This window comes from Rhipicephalus microplus, chromosome 6 (assembly GCF_043290135.1).
Source record: "Rhipicephalus microplus isolate Deutch F79 chromosome 6, USDA_Rmic, whole genome shotgun sequence".
Lineage (NCBI taxonomy): Eukaryota > Metazoa > Arthropoda > Arachnida > Ixodida > Ixodidae > Rhipicephalus > Rhipicephalus microplus.
In genome coordinates this window covers 158,591,992-158,616,571 of record NC_134705.1, presented here as the reverse complement: position 1 = coordinate 158,616,571, position 24,580 = coordinate 158,591,992, and the positions used below count along the sequence as shown (strand labels likewise).

The following is a 24,580-nucleotide window of genomic DNA, read 5'->3' as shown; positions in this document are numbered from 1 at the left end:
AGCTCTCTTATCATCTTATGTGCTGCGCAGTTGTCGAAAACAACATGGCGTCGTTAACAGCATATCGGTCGGTGCGACTTTCAGCAAACGCTTCTCGCACGAGTTACTTCAGCGTTTGACCGGATGTGTTGTGATTACAGCAGCTCTTTTGGTGCGTGTAAGCAGTGCGGAAAGCTGTGGCAGTGCAATGGTGTACGGTCAAGCGCAGCGAAGCCTGTGCGTCGGTGTGGTTATCAAGCGGCGATCGGCGTCGATGTATCGACGGCAACTAGCACTCGAGAAGCCTGCAATGTGTGTTTGTGTGCCGGTAACAGTTCGTTCGCTTGACTTTCCAGTCTCTCAGTTGGTAGCTGTGCGACATTTCGGATTGACAGCGTTTTGACACGTTACTTGAGTGATCCCAAGTACGTACGGAAACGTATGAACTACGCGCTCGGTTCTTGCTTCGCCACTAGTTAGCCCGTACGCTTCTATTTACTTGAGAGCAATGTACTGTTCGGGATTGAAACGATGTTCGTTGTGAACAGTGGTGCTGTGTTGACGTTCCAAGACTTGTGAACAAGCTGTGCTCGTGTGACCGAAAATTGAAAGACAGCGTTGATAACTGTTTTGCCCTGCGAAGTCGTGGTGGGGCAGCTTGGCGCTTTTGTTTGTTAAGTCGTCACTTCTCCTTTTTGTGATAACCATAGTCCTAGCGCTGTGATGTGATCAACCTTTGGAAGCGCGCTTAGACTGTTCTTCGGTAACAAATTGAGAGTTCTATGTGGCAGCGAGAGCCCGTGAACGTCAAGATTCCCTCCATCCCCCCCAAAAAAGCAAAGATTTCACCGGTGCCTTGCTTTGGATGAAGTTGTAGGCCAATATCGCCTAACTACAGGTTTCCGAGTTCGTCTGGCCATCGTTTTGCACGGCACTACAGCCTTCACAACAGCCGGTCATGGCCAGTTCTTACACTTTATCAATGGACGTGCACGCCTGGCCAGCCCTTCATTGCTGTCACCGGCAGCTTCCAGTCTGCAGATGTCCTTTGCATGTTGGCCGTACTTGGTTCCTTATGACACCGACGGCTACTAAATGCTGCCATCGGTGAGTTCACCTTGCAGAACTAAATTTCACCGGTACTATAATTCACGCAGTTCTATAACGTGTGCAAGTTTTTAAGCCCATCAGATGTAATGTTTCTCTATGGTAAGTTGAAGCATGAAAAATTTACTACTACTGTTATATACATACATATATTATGGAGCAAATACATAAAAAGTTTTTTGTGATTTGATACAAGTGAGCTCTTGTTTGATTATGAGGTTGGGCCTGTCGATTGACCACGTTTGATAGTTGGAAAGTTAATGTGAATTTATTTTTCAGGAGCCAGGTTGCACTTTAAAAATTTATGTTATTTTGGAAAATTAGTTCTATAAACGATTACCACTGTGGTAGTACTATACTTCAGTAGGACATATATATTGCGGTACGTAAATTTTACATGAGGCTTCAGTTTATTTCAAAGTGAATATAGGTGATTTTGGTCACTTTAACGAAGTGATAGCTTCCTCAAATAAGTATTAGAAGTGAGGGCTTTTAATGTTTGTTTTTAATTAAATATCTCGTTTTTGGCTCTTCACAGATCGCAGAGATTGGTTTGTTAAGGTCCTGTGATGCATCGGTTGCACATTCTGGCACATAAATCCTCATCATTACTTGGAGCACCTGTACAAAAATAGGAAGGACACGTTCTCCCTTACTGTGCAAGCCTGTCACTGCTGGGACTGTTATAATTCAGCGGATGTGGCGTGGAAGCATGCATGGCAGCCTCATCTGGAAGGACTGCAATCTGCTTGGGAGCTTCGAGGGCACAAAACTGCCTAACGGCTGGCTACAAGGTTAGTTTTTCTTTAATACATACGATTACGTGAACACCACTTACTGTGCACAAATTGAAAACCCAAGCATGGTTGCTTTCAGTGGATACCTGTAATATTCTTACACATAATTCTTATTCAACATTTATAGAACTAAATTGCAAGATAATTGAGAATGTTGAAAGCTGAAAGCCTGCAGCTTATGAATGAAACTCCAATAATCTGAGACTCAAAAGCTTGTGCTTTGAAACGAGCACAAATACTTTGATTCCTTATTGAGCTCTCGAGCTTGTGACTCCCTCTGTGGATCAAGTGCTCTGGAAGGAAATAGCAAGTGGGTGAAAATTGCCTGGCTGTTCATAACTTGCAAGGAGAAAGACCTATTGAAGAAGCCTCAGATGACATAGGGCCAGTAACTGCATCTTTTACCTAATGTAGCTTTTTCTCTCTAAGTGATGTTGCTTGTGTTTCAGCCGAACACGTTCACCACGATTGCATAGTGATATATATTTTTCTACAAATTGTACCTGACCTAAGTATGCATTGTTGATCTCTAAAGGTGACGTTCAGTGTGTTTCAAAGCCATGGCTTCTCATTTCTCTGTCTGTGGCTAGCCTATTTCAGCAGCAGAGCGATGCAGCTAGCATACATGCAATCCAGTCATGGAGCGCTCCTTTGGTGTTCTGTGCAGGACGCAGCATATCCATCCGGCAAGACACTGGTATCAACAATGATGGTGAGTATTGGTGGCACCTGTAGGAGCCCGTTGTGTTTGTTGCGTATGATTATTTCCCCTGATGAAGTGAATTTTTGAAAGGTTTTCTTCAGTTTGAATAACAGATGTCAGCAACAAGCACACTCATAATCCACAAGTTCTTTGTGTCTTCTAGAGTGCCCATTTGCTATTATATGCGGTATGGTGAGCTGGCTACGTTAGACTGCCTTAAAGTTATGAACATTGGCTGTTGTGTTATAATGCAGTCTAACTTGTGTTTTTTAGTGAACTTATTTGTGGTCTACTTCTCGCACCTATTGTAAAGTCGAAATAGAAGAAACTCTATTGGCTTTTTATGCCTGTCAGAAGTTTCATGCCTTCATATATAACATTGTAGTTTTGCTCTTGTATCATACTAAATATATTTTCAGTCTTCACTGTTTGTGTGTGTGTGTTGAGGCTTGTCATTGGCTTCTGGAAATACAATATCTGTAAATATGAGCACATAATTGACAACTATACACTCTTGCATGTAGCATGGTTGTAACAATGATCTGTATTTTTCTAAGTTCCCGCAGTAACAAGGAGTTCGGTGCTCCACGGTCATGTACAGTGTATCAAGAACAGAGCACAGAAGACCAACAAGTATAAAGGGACTGCCAGTGACTGTTCTCCTGCTCAAAGTTTACAACAGCAGAAAGAGCACATTGTGATGTCAGGAGCAGCTGCTGCTTAACTTCTTAGCAGTGCATTATTCAGCAGTTCCTTTGCTTGCATTCAAAATTACTTAAATTTTACATGGAAGATACCAAACTATGACACTAATTTAAAGGCTGCTGTAGTGTTAGTGGGCAAATATTTTTGAGCTGAAGTTTTTAACATGCGTGTTAAGTGCCTTCGTGCCTCCACATTTACATGCCAGAAATCACAGCATCCATGGTCGCCAATGGTAACTCTGTTTGCATTCTTTGTAGTACAAGAAGTAAAGCCATGGATGCAGTAATCTTCTACTTAGTCGATAAAATCCTTCAGTGTACACTCATTTGTATAGCACCAATGATGCCATGAGTGTATAAGCTCTGGGAAGTGAATCCATGTAGATTATTTTATTTGGAAGGAAGAGGATCATCACTACTCCTAGTATATCTTAACAGTAGATTTTAGTGCTTGGGTATTAGCCCACTGCTTGTCCGTCTTTCAACAGTCTACTTATCTACTGTGTAAATGTAACTTTTTAATTGTATACTTTGCTCGGATAGGTTTGTTCATAATGTAATGCAAGTGACTTATGATCTATGCAGCTCTACTCAGACTAGAAACAAAAGTATTTATTTTTATATGTAGCTATAGCATGCATTCACTTGTGTTTTTCTAGGTGCCTGTACAATTATTTAGCCCTACAAAAGTGCTGGTATACTCTAATATTGAATCTGGCATCTTAAAATGGTTTGTTAGTGGAAGTAAGATTGTGTTTACAACCAATATTACTATCCACAGATGAACTGTGAAAACTCTGTGGAAATTTATTTACATTTATTGAACTTTGTGAAGGCAATTGTTGTTATGTTCTTTTATTGTGGTCCCTGTTTCATGCAAATGACACATAATTACTTTGCAGTGGCATAGTATTAGTTGTTATTTTACACTTATGTGCTGAGCAACATCGCAGTTGAGGCCAGTAGCAAGACATACAAGCAGTGCACTGGAGCACCACCTCACATAGTGTACAGTCTTTGCCCACCAGTAAACTCAATATTTTTTAAGCAGACTAATGGACAGCTGTATGGAAACTGTGTTGATGCCCAAACTTTGAAATCTTCTTGAGGAGTGTTTTTCATCATTTTTGTCCAAGTGAAGTAGCTACCCAAGGCCACAACTGGTGGGAATGTGGTGGTTTCCTCTCTCCAAAAGCACTCCTGCCAGCTGCCTCAATGTTATTATGGGGTGAATTCACCAACTGGAAAAATAATTGGTCTTTGTTTTCTTGGCCGAAAGAGTCACTTCCACCGTTGAGCCACCACGACGCGCCAGAATAGAAACTTTTAGCTAAATAAAGTTGATTCTACTTTTGAGAAGTGTTTTGGGGAAACGAAATGGCACTTGTAGCTGTCAATATAAACACTGTTTGCACCAAGGAGCTTAGTAGCTTATAATTGTATTATTCATGTATTGTCTAGAATTTACTCACGCTGTGCCAACTTTCAGCCCAAGTGTCCTAACATGCTTTGTTAGTGGGTTGTGAATGAGCCAAGCTATGTAAATAAACAGAGTGATATTGCAGACATGTACAAAATATTGATGCACAGCCCTTTTCTTTAGCAAGATATTGTCAAGGGCCTTATTCCGCTGTTTTTTAAAAAAAACTGCTTGTCACTGGGCAGCAGCGGAAAACTATGCATCAAGCTTTTGCGAGATGGTTCGAGAAACACCGTGTTCAGACATAACAGTGCCGGTGAATTTCTCTCGTAAGTTACTTTCGGTAGTATATTCAAAATGAGTGTATTAGAATCGTTGTTTTATAGCCATTCATTTTAATATTTACACCTGAGTGTGTGTATGTATGTATGTATGTATGGGTGTACATATGTATATGTGTGTGTGCGTATATGTATGTATGTATGTATGTATGTATGTATGTATGTATGTATGTATGTATGTATGTATGTATGTATGTATGTATGTATGTATGTATGTATGTATGTATGTATGTATGTATGTATGTATGTATGTATGTATGTATGTATCTTTTAAATGAGAATCCGGCGTCTCTCATAATCATATGGTGGTTTTGAGACGTTAAACCCCACATATCAAATAAATGAGAATCCGTTTATCATTGGTGAGTAAGTTTGGTAATGATTTGGCTGAATTTGTTTCTAGTTATTTCTCCTTTGAGCCATTATACATTTCAATTTGTTTTGTACTGCATAAAAATAAATGTAACCTTACACAGAACATGTGTGTTCGAAGAAGTTTCATTGACCAACCTACAGTCATGGGCAAGAAATTGGGTAAAATGAAACGAACCTGCGAAGATTAGTTTCGAGCATAGCTACTCTACATGGCATATCTCGTACACATTGCGTTGGTTGAATATGTAGATTTCAACCTTTCAATTTTAATCAGAATAAGCAAGCTATCACCCGTGGTTGTATATGTGTGTGATATTTATGCATACTGTGATACCGGTTCGCAATTACAATTAAGGTCACAAACCTAGTCAAGCTGAATACACGAATTCTGTTCATGCACCTTTCATCTGCACTGGAACTGTTGTTAATAAAAAATAAACTTCAGTTCAGAAATTTATTCTAGTAACCAAAAGCAGGGTATCTCTTTATCACACAAATCAAATTGCCATTGTTCTGTTCCATTCTGGACAATAGGGGACCCTCTCAGCAGAACTCGATTAACTGCTATAGTTCATTTTAACCATTGACGGCGACATTACACTGAAGCGTGCAGCATGACAAATAGCGGGAGAGAAGACACAAACTAATCACTCTGTTTGCGTCAGCTCTAACTGTCCGTGCTCTTTGGTCTTGCTGCATGTGATGATGCCCACCAAATTAGCACGAAAGCGTGTCCCTACAAAGGCAGTCAACTTGGCTGCAAGCAGTTAGCTCACTGCATGTGTAGATTTTCTTCAAAACACCGTGAAGACTGATTGCTGGTCGAATATCCAAAGACGTGAAAAGTAATATACCAGGTATGATATTGGTATTTCAGCACTGGACACATTTGCGATAAAAGAGGATGGAGGAGAAAATTATGAACCCTGAATTGTTTAATTTTTGAAGGAGCACAGTACAGCGCTTTTGGGTCACAAGGGGAGTGAAAGAAGCAAGTGTGAAAGCCTACTTCTCAAAAGCTTAGTACCCGCCACAACGCATAACGTCAGGCCGGGCAACCTCTTGAAAAAAAAAAAAGTGCTCAGTGATTCTGCGAATCGAACCAAGTACCTCCTAGATTGTAGTTGAGCGCTGTAACCGCTCGTCCACTGCAGCAGGGCTTGTGTTCGCCCTATTGCTGATATATTGTCATTCCTTCGAATGAAGCCAAATGCAAAAACGTCCCGTGAAACTTTGTCACAAATAGAAAAAATAGTTAGAATGCGTTTTCCCAAGGTTACTAGAAGATAGAAACCGCCACGTGTGACTGTATAACCGTGCGCTATTTACTCTTGTATATTACTGTCATGACTTTGGGATAGCCGGCTCTAACGTACGCTACCTTCTCATAGTTTGCCAAATATAGATAAGAAAATAAAAATATATATCGGCCTGTGACAACGCTAATCAACTATTATGAGTTCACTGTCACTAGTGTCACTTTCACTAAATGAATGCTCAGTTTGCTTCCATTATCGTTATTTAGGAAAGTTTTGGCTCATTAACTCAACTCTCTTAATTAGCATTGATTCTCACACCTAAGGACAGTCACACTTCATCTCGATTTCTGAGTGGCTGTCACTCCCATATAACGCGTACTCCACCTTTTTATGCTCTCCGAGCATCTGACCCTGCTTTGTGGAGACTTTCCCTGACGTCTGCTGGGCCAGAAAATTGTCTTTATTATCTATCAATTTCAAGCTTTCGCGAAGCCGAAACGAGAGTCTCTCTCTCTCTCTCTTTTTATCCTTTTTCAATCAATCAATCAATCAATCATGATTTATTTCAGCTTCAAAGACATTCAGTGGAGCTTGGTGGGTACGGACAAAAAGCCATAGATGAGGCTTGACAGGGTCCGTACCCCCGGGCTTGGCAAACGTGGCGTACAGAGTGGCGTACAATCGTGACGTACAAAGGCAAAAACGGGCACATAACAGTTATCTTCATTGCAACAACATAAGCGAGCTAGTGGAACTGAAAAATGTACACAATAAAGAGAAAAGGCACTGGTACAGTATACAGAGAAAAGGCACTGGTATACGAGAAAAGGCACTGGTACAGTATACAGAGATGCACTCGTTCAAAATGAAGGGGGAGAGAGAGATTCACAGGTACATTTTATCATCATACACATGCGGATTGAGTACGCGGAAGTGTTACTTATGTTTTTCGGATATGTTAAGTAGTAGCGGTAGCTGATATTTCAACATCTGTGTTGCGTAATTGGTTCGTGGTCTTGGTAATCTCCAGACTTCACGAGTCCTCAAAATTCGCACATGTTCAGCGCGAGTTAGCGCCGACAATTCTGTGAAAAATGTGTCGAAGCAAGGATCCTTTTCGCACGTGTGATAACGTCTCTCCACCTCAAGACTCGTATACACGTTCCTTGCTTCGTTTGCGCACTCAAACAACGCTGGGCGAAATATTTGCACCATGTTTTGTGAAAAGCATTAGCACTGAGACACCTCCCGACGAGTCTCTCTCATTTTACGTAGACATATACCTAAGCGTAAGCGTATGCACGTTCTCGCATTCCGGCTTTATAAAAATGCTGCGGTGCATGGAACCAGCGAAATTGCGCTCACAATTTCATTTGATTACTGCTGTTATCTATTTCCGCACAATTCGTCTGCAGGCACCAAAGTCGCTCTTGTGTCTTGTAATAAGAATATTGTAACAAAGGCTACCTTTGGCTATAGGTACAAAACACCCTTACGTTCACCACTATACCGTGCTAGATTGCACCGAATTAGTTAAGTAGCAGCGCAGCTTCCATGAAATGTAAGGTAACTGGTCGCGTTAAATAGGGGAAAACATTGGAGGCACATTTTCAAACATTGCATGCATCGATTTATGTGTGGTTTCATTTATGTGGTACACCTGGACTGTTGTTTACTTGTACTTGGCGAGATAGTGCATGGATTGCTCGGTGGCTTAAAGCCATCGAGCAATTATTTTTTTAGCTGCAGTCGTTAATTAAAGGCGAGTGCTTGGCTTTGCACAGCCCACCAAAACGCCTACTACAACGTACGCGGCATCCCGTAAGCGCTGTAGCAGACGCTCGCGGAACTGAAACTTAGATGCAGCAAATCATTGGCTATCATCGTATACTCTCGATGCTAGACGCTTTGCGTGCTACCTTGATATTATCGGCACACACTGTTTTCTTTCCTTGTCGTTTCATCGGCTATGGTGTGTCCTCCTTGCCCTCTTAAGTGCCGAATAAGTTAAATTCATACCCGCGCTATAGTAATCCCTCCAGATAAGAGAACTTTTGGCTAAGAAAATGCGTAGCCAAAGAGAAAGCTTTGTGAATTCGGCCCCTGGTGTTCCCCTATAAATAATAAAAAAAATGTGGTTTGAAAACTATTTTTGATCGCCCCATTACCACGCATAATAGTTGGCGATTTTTAACTATTGCAATGTGGTTGCACCTAGAGAAATATACGAACGACTGACGGAAAGTAGGTCAGGCCAAGAGGTGCACAAATGCGCTGTTTTTCATCAGTATAGTTCATGAACTTCACTCGGCTCAACCACAGTACAATGCCATGCCGACTAGTCCATTTTTAAGCTTTGCTGAAGAGCTTTATGCGTGGAAATAACAAACAACAATAACGATTTCGTGACAACTTTTTCAGGGCCACATTTGTCAATGTGTGCCTTCACCAAAGACTGCATACGGATTCGAGCAAGTACGACTGGTCTTGAAAGCAAAGTGGCACAGAAGTCAGAAGCATTCATGGCCGAAACGACCTTACTTTTGTGATTCGACTTTGATGCTTGTTCAATGTAAGAGCAGTTAATATTTGTTTGTACGTGCTGCCTTATTTGTCTTACGCCTCCTTTTTGATACCAAAAGAAAGCCGAGCAAGAAACTCACAGGAGCTGGCCTCGAAAGTTTGCGGTGCCTCTGAGGCTTCCTTGAACTCTTTCTCAGTTCTGTCCGTCTCGGTGGAACAGTGCCTAGGGTGGTCGGTTGCTCATCCGAAGGCCACGAGTTCGATCCCGGCTCCGGTTGTCGCATTTCGACCGAGGCGAAGTGGTAGAGGCCCGTGTACTGTGCGATGTCAGTGCACGTAAAAAAACAGTTTCTTTATTTTGTCTTTTTTTCTTGTGTGTTATATATGTTGTACCCACCCCCTCTCTAATGCCCTACGGGCCCTGAGGGTATTCTAATAAATAAATAAATAAATAAGATGATCGAAATTGCCTGAGCCCTCTACTCGTGGTTATATCAGGGATTTCGGAACTTCAAATCCCACACATGTTGTTCTTCTTCTACCTCTTCTTCTTCCTCTTCTTCCTCGTCTTCTTATTCCTCCTCCCCCTCTTCTTCCTCTTCTTCCTCATCTTTCTCCTCGTCCTCCACTTCTTCTACTTTGTCTTCTTCTTCTTGTTCTTATTCTTAATCGTCTTCGTCGTCAACTTGTTGTTGTTGTTGTTGCGAATTGGATCAATATCAACTATCTCAGCTTTAACCTGTTTCTAACAAAGTAAAAAGCAGCTAAGCTACCCGAGTTGCTTTCCCGCTGCTCTCCGAGTGATATCTTCACCCTAAGCGACAACAACGTATAAAGAATCGCGGATAGGAAAGGTTTTCGGAACACTCCTTCAATGATACACCACTGCTTGCTTTATAGGAGTGAGAACGCCACAAGGTATGCCTAAATAGGAAAGGTTTTCGGAACACTCCTTCAATGATACACCACTGCTTGCTTTATAGGAGTGAGAACGCCTCAAGGTATGCCTAAATATTCTCGCTTGTTTGTGATATCGGCATACCGTTTGCCTTAATATACTTCCATCGCCTTCAGGTAAGTTTTACATTTGCCTCCTTTCAAGCATTGGGATGGGTAATGGCCTAACTGTAGTTTCGGTAATAGATTATCCACTTCTCGATAGGAAGGCCTTCAATTATTGTTACCGTTGAAGGCTGCCTGCATATATACCACATATATACGCAAACACACACAAACACACACACACACACACACAAATATATATATATAGTTGATACCTTGGTTTCCTCTTGTATAATGTGTGTGATAGCCTATCAATGTTTCCATCACTGTGGCCTACCATCATCGAAGCAACGGTGTAATGGCCCACAAGTTTCCAGCTAGACTCCCGCTGTAATTTTTTTCTCTCTGATTTCCAATTTGTCACATCGCATACGCAGTATTGATCAAGGGTCAGCAAGAGATCAGACGTATAGTCGATGCTAATGGTCAGGCGGGGAAATAAAAAAATATCTATCAGTCTTTTCTTAACTTTTCGGTATGGTGTGTTTCTCAGATTGGAGCAGATATTTCTGGCTTCGAAATGTACTTGAACACTATTTATTTTGATCTGCATAACGGTGAATAAGTTTTTGTGTGGCGGATATTAAAAAAACTGCCAGGCCTTCCAGCAAAAGCTAGAAGAGTGGCGTTTCAGAGCTTTTTTTTAACAATCTTTGTGTAACTTCTTTGAACACACTTGCTGGATACCCACCACGCTGATGATGATCATAACTTTTTTCGTAATAGAGAGGCATTCACTATACTATACTACATCACTGTTCAGAGAAGCGTGGCACCCGCTACACATTTGTCAGCAATTTTGTGCAATTTTTCGCCATGGCAGTGGCGGTGAAGAATTATGCCTGAAGCCTATTTAATAGGTTGGAGGGTGAACGCATTGTTGTCAGGGTAAACCTCGTGGGCTTAACTAGAATGTTCAGTGCACTGATGTTTAGAGGGCAGCCGGTAGTATGACGTAACGTCACAACACACGCTACAGCACACTCGTCAGTATTATCGAAACGAAGTACAACTCACGGTGCCGGGACGTAAATATTACGTGCAACTTCCGTTAGCGTGTTACTCTGTGACCGTGCGCCGCATGCATATGGCTTACTGAACGATATGGATACGAAAGTGATTTTGATTAGACTGCTATAAAACCGTTGTCAACGTAGGAGTAAAAATTACAGTCAACTAAACATGACGCCAGCATGATGTAAGCTACAATGCAATGTTGATTGCTTTGTTATAAAATTAGATCTCCACCACTACTGCCACAATTGCCGTTGTGCTGACAATTACGCCCGCATAGCGCATTTTTTCTAAAGATCGACTAAGGCCTAGCGTGGCTCTGAGGTAGAATAACTGAAATACACAATTTAATAAAAGATGTTTCAATATTAACACAGCCACGCTCGACAAAACGTACACCTCTGGTTGATTGTTACGTTTTATAAAAAAAGAACTCATATGATGTTGAGAGTGTACCTCTTGGGAATGTACACGGAACATGTCATAAAAAGTAGTGAATATTTTATATCACCAGTAAGGCCAGCTCAACTTAAAACCCCATCATTCCCATTCAGCACTATCCGACTCCGATATCTTATAAATCCCAGCCGATCAGTTTCCCTAAAGAAAGAATAAACTTCGTCATAACAAAAAATAAACTTACGCTGCCTCCCCTTCACTACCTTCAAGTTACTCACACCGAAATTTCTTTACGTTTTCCAGGTAATTCTAATAGCTCAAGCAGCTCAGCGACGCGCAATCCTCTGAATGCGATGAAAAAGCTGCCTTCATATTTTGTGGTCTCTGAGTTTTCTTTCTTTTTTTCACGTTCTCATCACCGAATAGAGTGGTACTTCGGAAGCAAAAAGCCGCCGTAATACTAGGCTTTTATTCCGAACCTACTTCTCCCGAATTGCAATGACCTCATTCCAAGGAAATCATTCTTACGTTTGCAGCCATTGCGAAGAAATAAGGCAGTCTCAGGTTGGGGCTTTAGTTCGAGTCGGTACTGCATGATTTAAGGATATCTCGGAAGCTTCTATAATCCCAGGAAAGCCTCTGTGATCTCCTCTTGCAATATGTATGTACATATTCTAACCTTTCATTTCAGAAAGAAAAGCCTTCTATACAAGGTTTCTGTATCTGAAACAAAAGTCAGACTACCCAAACGAAAAAATAAAAAAAAACTAGTTGAACTTCTACCACCGCATTACGTTGTATAGGTCTGACGCAAGTTTATATAGAACCATGCAGGTGAATCTTTTTAATACTCCCCATGCACTGAGTATTACCCCTATCTTTTTTAGGCTAGCACAATGAAAGTTTTAATAGGACGTTATGCATGTCATTTTCATTTTACTTATCTTACTTGCCATAATTTATTTCTTTGCGTAAAAAGCCCTCAATAGACGCACACAAAATACACAAAAATAACATTATAGAAAATGGCAGCATATCCACGGGGTGAATAATGGAGAATGCGGCGAAGCATTCGTCCACCACACCGATACCACCTTGCAGGTCCAAGCGTAAGACATGTTACGCACTACTACGAGGGACGAACGGGTGCCGCTTTAAGGAGCTTCGGCCCTAATATATACCTAGATGACTAAAAAAATTGGACATGCCACTTTGCTTCATCCCATTAAACGGGAAATTATTTGCTCACTTGTGGTTGCTCTATTATAAGTTAGCATGTTCTGTGCTCCGTAGAAACACGGAATAATATTGGACACTGACTAACTTGCGTAACTTGTTCTTCACCGTTATTAATAAAGAACTACCTACTCAATAGAAGCCAAGTTGCCTCTCTGTTCATAAATCTAAACATAAAAAAACAAAATCAAGATACCTCAAGGCGCTATTCTTGGCCTGCTGTTTGTAAATAAATATATAAAAGTTCTACCACCTCGTCTCACCAGTTCAGAAACCTTACTGTATACTGATGGCACAACAGTTATTTGTTCTAATAATTCCTTTACTTCTTGACACAGAATCTAAATCATGAACTATGAAGCTTGGCTGCTTTCTGTACCCATATAAATTACAAATCAATTCGCCTAAATCAAAATTATTTCTTTTCTACTCCGAACAAGCCGAACATAATTATATCCTGCCAATACTTCTAGATGATTTCTAAATGATCGATGAAGACAATGAGGTGACCTTCATGGGAAACAAACTGGACCGTCACTTAAAATTTCATTCGCATGTTGCATACCTGTGAAAAAGAATGGCTTACGTGATAGGTGTTTCAATAACATTACCATCATTGTTCTAAGTTTTGTTCATTTTCATTATAACTGCTGTGTCACATCTTGGGGCAATACCTACTGTAGTTATCTCGTTTCTCTTCCGATTGTGCAAAATCACTCCAATAAAATACTTACCGGCACTCATTAATAAAGTGATGCTTAAACACTGCTGCATCCAAACAACATCCTAACGGATGACAAATTAATAAAAGAGTACAGGTTTTCAGCCAAATAAGAAATCGTCTTCCTTTCTTCATAATCTTGCTATCAAGCCTACAGAATATAAACTTGACAAGGTGCACACAAAGCGCAGTTTCATCTTTCTAATACCTCATGCTGACTGTGGCAAACAAACAACCCATTGCACTGAAATCCGCCGCTGTAATACCTAAAGAAATCAAAACTTTTTAATCAATCAGCCTATTCAAAAAAGTTCAAAAGACTTTCATCGAACCAATCTATATAATGAATAGTTTTGGTCACTCCCGTTCGCTTTCATGCTTTCTCACAACGTATTGTTGGCGATGCATAGCATTATCATCTTACAATGCTGAAATTAGAAGCCATTGCTTTCTGTTTTTCTTTGTTATTTGTATGTGCAGTTGATCGCGGTCACCAGTTGACACGTGGTGCGGCAAGCCAGGTGATGAATGAGGCCAACCTGTACGGAGCACTGCCTAAAGACTTATCTATAAAAGCATCGTATTAGAATACTGAACACTTGCGTCTATCCTGCAGGCCAAATAAGCACTTGACAACGCTTCTTGTGATTACGGAAAATTCAGAGAGTTCATTGGCGTATCTATGTGCGAGGTATACATAGTGACCAGATACTGCACCAAGGTGGCCAATCCTTTTCTGGTGAGGGAGTGCGTTACCGGTGGTGGTCACAAGTTAAGAACATTATATTTGAAATCGAAAAGGAGAAATGGACATAGGCTGGGCGCGTAGTGCATAGGCAGGATAACAGCTGGTCATTAAGGGTAACTGACTGCATTCTTAGAAAACAGAGGGAGATGAGGGGGAGACAGAAAACTAGGTGGCCAGACGATATTAGAAAGTTTGCGGTTATCAAGCGCCAGCAGCGTTGCAAGAACAGGAGCTAGTTGACATATAGAACATGGGTAGGCCTTTGTCCTGCAGTGAGCGTATACTCAGGCCCGTATTCACAAAACGTTCCTCCACTCGACCCTTCACTCGAAACGCTCCTTAAGTGGCGTTTTCCCATTCACAAACCGCCCTTCACTTAAAACGCTTCCTTCACTTGAAAAAAATCTTGAGCGTTTCCTCGAGATTGTCAAGGAAGCGATCAAGCTACCTTGAATCGTCCCTCGAGTGAAAGATTTGCGCCAGCATCGCGTCCATGGCGGAGCCCGTCTCACTTTGACGACGTTTCTCGATCAAGTAGGCTGCCACCGCCGCGTTCTTTCGACAATGACGGTGCGCGTTTACTACGCAGCTGTCTTCGAACGGTTCAGCAACGGCTACTGTGGCGCCGGGACAAGCGGGCGTGGTGTCAAAAGGAGCACTCACCAGTGCCGTATGTGTTGCGTTCCGTGCATGAGCCAGTGGATTACCTGCCTTCGGGTGTGCGTATACTCTTCGTGCACGTGCTCCATGACTTACTGCGGATTCCAGTGCTTTGAAGTGTTTTGATGAAGCTCGCACACCGCATCAGTTCAAGCGTGGTGTGAAAGCTTGACAAGCAAGCGGCATAGCAAACTTTTGATGCGCTGGGTTCACCGTACTTTAGAGTAGCTTCCTCTCCGGTGAACCTTTGCTGCCCTAGCCAAAATTTACGACGAAGCACACCTCCGTTAGGCGACCATCTGTACCAATGAGAAGGTAAGTTCTCCTGTGTTTTTTTATTTTTTTTCCTGCTTCGGTCAGATTACTATTAAAGACAGCTTAAGAAAAGCACAACACAATACATTGGGCACAATGAGTGTGCTGCTGTAGCTACTACGCGTGAAACATAGCTTCTTTATTCAGTGTCTATGCAGCTCACAATACCAATGAACAACCAAGTACACATTTAGGAGATCAAGCAGATGATCATGCTCTGTGAAACCTGCATGTACGCAAAAGTGCGTCGAGTGTCGGATGAAAACGCAAACATATGAAATATAAATACCGCAGATACATAATGAGATTGTTTTTTTTAATTTAACCCCATTCCTACCCCTCGAAGAAAAATTGCTGGCTATGGCACTGATTCGTGCAATTAGATAATGAAATTATATACCCATATGCCTGGTCAGCTGTCCAAGTGCCTGAGCCAAACATATGTCAAAATAGTCAAAGCTCAATACTTCAACCATGCCTGTTCTTGAACGCGAGACATACTAATGAATGTGTGCACAGCTAGAATTAAAGAAAAATGTGGCTTTTGTATCGAAGCTATTACGATTTTCTAATATTATTTCTTGCCTCTTTTGTGCAGGGGACCAGCTGCCGACAGAAGAACACAGAGAGAAGGCCTCCTAGAATCTGCCGTATTATCAATGCATTGCAGAGTTTGCACGACTGTATACAAAAGCACAAAAACAGCAGTGAATGCGTGCAGCTACACTGCATTAGGCGCGCTATGGTGTCTACTTCCTTAATCTTATTTATGATGTCCTCCGACCTAGTACTTTATCTTTACAGTGTGTAGGTTGCATATGTTTGATTGATGAACACTTTTCATTTGCATTCTTATGTTTGCCACGTTGCTCTTCATCAGCCACATGTAATAAAGGTCTATTTGCCATTCACAACTTCTGTTTTGCTCATTTATTATTACATAATTATCGTCGTGTTTGTCTTCTCATGATGAGACAGGACTGCAAGAACCACTTCTCCGATTCTACAGGAAAGCAGTTCTAGGAAAATAAACTTGTTTTATATAAAGCAGCACCACTCCTCTTCCACGGAACAGAGATGGCGTGGTTCTAACTGGTAGACTTGCTAATGATGCAGCAATAGCGGATATTTTATTTACAGGGTTCTGACCAGATGTATCCGCGATGACTGCAATACTCATGAGCATTTTTCACCACTTTGTTGCACTGGTCTTCAATAAATCAGCAGAATAATATACGCTGCTCTTGACAACACTTTCTTGAAGGTTGAGAGAACCCACAGGACAGTTTTAAAAAGAGAACAGCGCCGAAAGTCAGACGCGGCTTCAATTTTGTGATTTCCAAAAAAATAAAACATCCCCTATAATTTATGTTGTGCCGGGGCTTTGAAATGCAGCACAGACACCACGATCCTTTTCAACAGGTATTTCCAGTAGTTATATTGCAAATAAAATCCGAAACATTAGTGCGAAGGTCATTCATGCACTAACGATTGTGCTTCTGAGCATGCAGATGAAGGAGACAGGAAAAAAATTTAAGACGTTGCCGCTGTGTGAACTTGGAGACGGAAGCTACAGAAATTTAAAGGTTACTTCTATGCGAATCTGTCAAATTAGACGCATCCACAAATGCAGGACAAATAGAAAAACAATGCCAAAACAATAACTTATTCCTTGGAAGTTTAAAATGTAAAGTTGACACACACACACACCAGTCCCTGTTAACCGACTATATATGTTACTAAGTGAAGAAAACAACTTTAAAATGTATTTTTCGCCAATAGTGAAAAAAGGCACGTGATTGCTTTTCTCAACTTGCGTAGCAGTCTAATTCGAACGCTCAGCCACGAGTATAACATGCCTAGTTTATAACGCTACCCTGATATAACCTTGAATATCAGTTGCGAGCAATGTCTTTCAAATTTCCTATTATACGCAGAGGAACAACTACGAAAGCGCCACGGTGAAATTCGCAGTAAATGAGAAAAATAAACATTGCACAGGCCCCTGAAATTAGGAACTGTGCACGTACTCCCGTAGCGAGAACGAATTTACGTACGAGTAATTCTTATACACAATGCGGTGGTCAATGCTAAAAGAACGTCAACATACTGTGATATATAGTGATATATCACAGTATATCTCTAGTGATATATCAAAGAACATACTGTGATATATAGTAAAAAATACTCATTCCACCGCGTTATACATTCGGTGGCTACATTAGTGATCAGAAGGTTCTCAGTAAAGCGAAAGTAAACAAAGCAACAAACCATCTATTGCGCTTCCTGTCATCACTCCCGTAGTTCGTTAGTCACCCCGGCAAAAGTAGGCTCTCAAACGACACACACGCAAACACTACCGTAAATATAAACTGCTATTAATAGACGCATACAAGACAAAATAAACTAAGTAGGTAGACACGTTCAGCAGCAGATGAAATGCCATCAGCTGTTCGTTCAGCTGCCTGGGTTTGACTGTTGCCAGACTTGAAGGAGGGTTTCGCTAACTCTATCAACACAAGGCTTAGGGAAACAACACTACCACTCTAAATGCACGTATTTTGCTGTAATGTCAATTTAGAAAAAAGAATAACTAGAAAAGGCGTTCTCTTAATGTACATAGATAGGAACTTCTTAACCACAATTGCGAATACTCTCGTTATCAGGCGCTTTTCTCGGCGCATGCAGGTCACTCAAGTGAAGGGAGCATTTCCAAGGCCTCCCTTGGCGAAAGAAGCGTGGAGGAGAGTTCATGAAACGCAGCGGCCCCTTGAGTGGAGGAGCATGCTCCACCTTGACTTCGTCAAGTCGAGGGAAGCCCTTAAGTGAAGGAATGTTTGTGAATACGGGCCTCAGACTGATGACGATGATAATAATGATGATAATTATGATGATGATGATGATGATGATGATGATGAACATTCAGAGATTTGAAGCGCTTGAGCATGTTTAACTGTTAAGTGCGGCCTTACTACGCACTTTAAGTATCCATTGTGCGAAATTAAGAGAATAAACATTTATTCATGTCCAGGTGCGAAATAACTACCGCGACAAAGGCACAGGTCCACACTTGTTTTGTTTGTGCGCTTTTTCCAACAAAGTGACATGAGCTAAATTACAAATTCAGAAACCCTTCTGCCCGTAAGTAAATAAACAATGTTCAAGACTGTACGGAAATGTTTGAAGGTGTTTAACAACGATCCCTTATGTTTTGCAAATGTGCCTGTTAGTGGGTTGTCGTATACGAAATCACACAGAGTCACGCTATAAAACGACCGATCTTATACGCGTAAACTGACTGTGACAAATGAATACCGGAACGTGCACCAGACATCCAGTTTTACGCAGCGAATAGCGCTGTTGAAGCCACGGCTCTCAGCACGATCGGAAGAATGTCGGAGATAGTATCATGATTACAGTTAATAGTAACTGTTTATTGTGTCGAAGCACATGAAGCATTCGAATAAACGCAACTTTGTGCCACACGTATATGTGTCCCGACCTCAGTGTATCAGAAAACGCATGTACTCGCCTCGTTCCCGTTCCAGCATAGTTTTGGTGATTAAAACAACCGGTCATGGTATGTTCTGTAAGCCTCATCACAATATAACATGATTTGTTACACAGCAGGCTGGAATTTCTATAATATCTTTATAAGTTCATTTAGTATTGTCAACGTCAGTATAGCCAACGTCAGTAAGCAAGTCATGCTAAGGAACTGATACAAGCAAGCACTGAACACTGGTTATTATTTGGTATGAAAGGTCAACTCAGAATAAAATCATGTATAATAAACTTAGACATTCAAAATTAGGAATAGCGTAAAGAGCGGGTATGTATTTTTTTCATTTGAAAGGAGAAAACTGACGCATGCACTCAGTCTAAGATTACGCGCAAATGAGACAGTAGGGGCACAGTTGCTAGGTCCAGTCATTTCGACTGTTATAACTGCACAAAACTTACATCGCCAAGCCGCATTGTTAGATCACGTCTGTCTCTTGAAGCAGCCGGGATGGTATAATTAGCAGTGAGCGGCAAGGGTGGGATATAAATGTCGCAATTCGCTATGGCCTCAACAAATCAGCGCTGCCATGCCCTTGACAGGAGAAGCGGGGTCCAACTTTTATCAATGGTTCCCGCGTTCGTGGCCCGAGCAGGGATCAGGCCGGGTGGTCAACGCGGTTTGCCCATTAGATGTCCCAATCATCTTACGGCGTGGCCGGATTCCTTTGAGACGTAGACATCAACGCGCCTAATGATCCCGGCTGGCCACGCTGATAAGCAGGCACCTTGTGACATCAAGGAGCAGGTCATTAGGCCTAATGAGACCACCTATTGAGTCATGCCGAATTCGTCCTCCCAGATTGGGTAACACGACTCACGCAGACCGGCGGGGGCCCACCACCAGCAGTCGCCGTGATACCAAACACCAAAAGTAAAACTATTTACGTCTCATTTGGACGAGGTGTCTTACTTACAGCTTATGCAAGAGCCTACAGCGTTGGTGTGACAGATGAGCATCTTACTGAAGATCAAGTTTTACGGAAAGCGACTTTGCTTTTTTTTTAATTTCTCGGACGTTCTTATCAAAACTATTATCGCAGGAGTGTTGAGATGTCGAACTGTGCGTGCGGTGCCAAATAACCAAGAAGGCACTTCACACAGAAATTTCAAACCACAACTTTGTGCTTTGTGTTCGGCGAACGCTGATCAACAAGGGCACGCCCCGAGAAAATGCTTGTCGAACTACAACTAAGCTAGGATGTTGCGTTCTAAATGAAACTAAGCAGTAGAATCTCTTGAAACGCCAGAATAGGGTGCACTCGGAAGAGCAGTGTGCGCTTAATAGCTAATCATTCAACGCACAGTGGGTAATAGGTACAAATAGGTAATATATTTATTACTTCGAAGGTTATTTATGGCGAGGTCTGACTAAAGTTAGCCAGAAGAACTGATGCAGTAACTTCATTAATAAGATTCAGTTTGTAAAGAAGAGAAGTTAAGCAAGCAGTGCTTCTTAGAGTGAAGTTTTGTGTTAACGGTTGGCAAAACAGCACAGACACATATGAAAGATTTGCAGATGTTTATATACCAGTTTTAGGACTGGCGCAACGATGCCAACAGGAACGTGATCATTACCAATAGCAGAAGCGCTAAGCTGATGCTGATATCAGTTGCTGGCGCTCGCTGGGATGGTAGCTATGGGCACTGCTACATCAATCAACATCAGCACATGGTGCCCTTCCAGAAATGACATGAGCTCGAGGTGACGGCTCTGTCAAAGGAGTACTTATGTGATCTTTATAAAATCGGATAGCCAGCAATGCAACTATAACTGACGTTTCTTGAAGATTAGCGTCGTTTTTTAAAAGCAGGTTCGACACTTGCCAAGGCAATGTCGTAGAGTGCTTGATTGCCACGCAGAATGCTTGAGTCCGATTCCTGCGGAGACCCTGACATTTATTCTTTGCACTGGTCGGGTCGACGCTGCCGATCACAACATGTTTTCAATGCTCACGCATTAAAACTATCCACGTGTGTTCTCACCGTTGAGGGGTAGATACGATGTTTTTGTCACCTGTGGCACATACCCGCCTGCGAGTATGTGTTTGATGATGTACGCGACAGAATTGTGACCTTAGTGACAATATTCAAGTGTTGATCAGCGCGTATTTTCGTCAAACCACCTCATCCTTTCATACTAATTTTAGTTAACGCCTAGTGGACGGGGACATCACTAGAGCACCCAGACTCGATAAATGTTTTGAAACTCCTGTGACTATTGCAGAAGCTTCGCGCGGCCAACCAATTTGAGTGAGTGCGCCGTAAAACATGTTTGAAGGAAAGAAGTGTACATTTAGGCATTTGTTTTCTTTTTTACCAACTATATTATAAGATATCTAACAGACAACCATGCCAAGCACAGTACAGGGATGTTACATGAGGGAATTGTAACGCAAACGTGAAGAAAAAAAAAGTGGATGAAAACATAACTTGCCTTGGGCGGGGTAGATTTCAATAATATTGTGTCTCACAAAAAAAATTGGCCCTGTATCTGCATTTATTCTGCAAATGTCGTAGAAAGACGATAGTCTTGCGTGTGGAGACAGTGAACAAAACATTTATTTGATGTTCTGCTCAAGAAAATCGGTGAATGGTATTATGGAGGCGCTGCGTTAGAGTGCCTCGAGCGAGCAGCGGAGACGAACGAGCGCATCAAGTCACGTCGCACGTGAGACATGACCGCCATCTGGCAGTTTTTTTTTTTTCAAAAACAAAGCACGCGGCTCTTAGACGGGTGTGTGCGCCCGCCTCAGAGGTGATAAGGTGTAGACCGCAAGGCGACGGGTAGGTGCCACCACAGTCTCGTTTTAGCAAAGCGTTGAAAACACTTGCCTTCCCGTGCAAGCATTGGATGATCTATGCAGCGTGATAAGCGCCATGATCTTGAATATTACTTATGTATGCTTTTTCTAGTAAAACGTGCACGTGCAGAATATATACGTGTTCTTATAGTGCCCCAGACACGCGCAATAATTGCTTTTTAATCGACAATTGCACAAGTATGAACTCTGATTCTTGAGGAACATAGGTGGGCGCTGCAGATGGGTTCGGCCGTTTCAAGTACCCGGTGCTGTTAAGAGTGGTCAAACAGGCAAGTGTACAGACAGACAGACAGACAGACAGACAGACAGACAGATAGACAGACAGACAGACAGACAGACAGACAGACAGACAGACAGACAGACAGACAGACAGACAGACAGACCGACAGACAGACAGACAGACAGACAGAGACAGGCAGAGACAGGCAGAGACAGACACACAGACAGACAGACAGACAGACAGACAGACAGACAGACAGACCAAAATTTTTGCGTCGAAGGTCCCCAAGAAAGACTATCATCTTTCAAAATACGAGCCCTTAAATGTACACTTCTTTCCTTCATTCATAGCGAGGGTCTCATTGTGACAGTCTTGTTGCCTTCAGGTAGTATACGTGGGAGAGCACTAGTCAGCTGCTAGCTCGCAATAAGATCACGTGCTGCGCGGTGCAAGCAGGCAGAAAAATAGTTCCACCCATGCCGTCATGGCTGCGGGCGGCACTAACTGAGCCTCTCACGTTTCATTCACACATATACTCAATAATGTGGATTGGAAAGAGCCGCCGTGGTAGCTCAGTTCATAGAGTGTCATACGCGTTATTCGAAGGTCATGGGTTAAGTCCACGCCCACGGCAAGTTATCTTTTCATCCACTTATCTTTCGCATATACAATACAGTTGACTATTATAACGTCCCCTTTGCTTTTCTTGACTCGATTGTATGATAAATATTACTAAAATTTTTTGCATGACATAATTTTATTGTTTTACATTATACCACTTATTTCTTTCTCTCTTTCCAGAGAGCCAGTAAGATGCAGAAATTCAGCTTGAAGTGGATGAATTGGGCTCTGTGGAGGCTGTCATGTTAACGTACGTCAGCGTGATTAGGGTGGTTATCGCAGCTACCATCCAATAGTAGTCACTAATATTGTAGAAAATGCAAACTGCATTCGTGAATAGCCTAACCTACCATGAATCACTCTAACAGGCGTCACGCAAGAAGCACAGCTATCAGTCCTTGTACCTCGTTGATAATGAAACCGTTACGCGCGGAGCTATATTATGTGTTGCTAGTGTACCCCTTGTAGCTTCGGAAGCATTGCAAGATGGTTGTTATATGGAGTACAAACGTCAAACTTCCTCTGACCCCAAAGTGCATCATTCATTCATAATTTGTTTATTTATTTCTCTCTGTGGCTTTTAATTTATACCTATTACTATCAGAACTTCTCCCTACATATTCTGACCTTTGCTTGGAAACTAATTCTGGCAAACAATTAGAAGGCCTCATTTCAAACATTTGCAATATCTTAAATCGCTTGTTTAAAAGACAAACTGGTAACCATGATCACTTTGCCCCTACACTTCACTATGGAGGTAATATGTAAGGGCAGCCAAACATTAAAATGTTACTAGACCTGGCTCGGAGGCTTCGCAGAAGACCATAGCTTCTGTGCTCTCCAACATTTGGCTCAATACACAGTAGTTTACTGTGGCCCCATCAGTGAGACCCTTGATGTTAACACATCTTGAGAATTAGTCATTCTGGGGGATGAAACTTTCCTCCTGCGCTGGTCAACGCGATGTCTTTTTCTTAGACAGAACAAAGTGACGATGCCTTGCCTTCATTACTGAGAAAGTAGGCTAGTGTTTGTAACTTCACTAGAACTTGCATTAAGTATGGTTTATTTATTTATTTATTGTTGTTTTTGTTTTTTGTCATCAAGTGTACGTACCCCGGCACGTAGCTTGCATTGTGTACGCTAGAATTTCGTTAACTGGTACAAACAGTTCCCATTGTGCAAGTGAATGTATATTAAGGTATATTGGAAATGTCTTGAGTACGGAAGTGTAACACATGAAAGACTTCTGTGCATGTATGTTTCTTTAGGAAATAAAATTCTCTTAAACGATTCACGCATCTTAGGTTACATTTAAAAAGGCATAGTTTACTGGTTCTGTGAGGAATGTCATCATCTCATTCGAAACCACCCAAGTGGGAACAAGAGCAATTTAAGAAGTAGTTGAGTATATAGATAAATTGTCCCACACAACTCTCAGCACAGCCACCGAATAAAAAAAAACGGCTGTTCTTTATCGAGCCATGCCATTTAAAAATATCTACAGACATTTTCGCTGAAACCATGACGTCAGTAGTGTTTCCCAAGGATGCGTGAGAATGACAGAGGCTGTGAAACGCGTGCCATCACCTCCCGTGAAACAAGGAATGACCGCACTGAGCTTTACGTGAATGGCACGTTCATCTCGTAACCTTTTTTTGTCCTTGTCATTCTGAATGCACGTCTTAGCAATTTGTGTGCAAATGAATCTTATTCTGCTTCAAAATACAGAAAGTTTTCTTCATCTAACGCGTGGCCGATGCGCCAGGTACATTTGAATTATCACAACAAACCAACTCAAAAAAAAGTTGGAAGCTCTATTACAGCTTGTTACACATAGGCACACCTCTCACACACTGTTACTGTATATGTATATAATGCACGTAAACAATGCCCATTCTTTCAGAGAACTTCCGAGATTCCCCAGTGCATACGTCTTCGTGAAAACCAAACTCTTCGGCAGAGCACTGGCAGCTTCCACAAGTGTCTT

The 24,580-nt window shown here is 41.8% G+C and overlaps 1 protein-coding gene across 1 annotated transcript; it reads left to right on the top strand.

Moving 5' to 3' along the window:
• The first annotated feature begins 1,782 nt into the window (after positions 1-1,782).
• Positions 1,783-4,854, top strand: LOC142765616 (uncharacterized). The gene is made up of 3 exons (XM_075866878.1): positions 1,783-1,880; positions 2,551-2,595; positions 3,144-4,854. The coding sequence occupies exons 1-3, from the start codon at positions 1,784-1,786 to the stop codon at positions 3,308-3,310; spliced, it is 309 nt and encodes a 102-aa protein (XP_075722993.1). The 5' UTR covers position 1,783; the 3' UTR covers positions 3,311-4,854.
• The last annotated feature ends 19,726 nt before the right edge of the window (positions 4,855-24,580 follow it).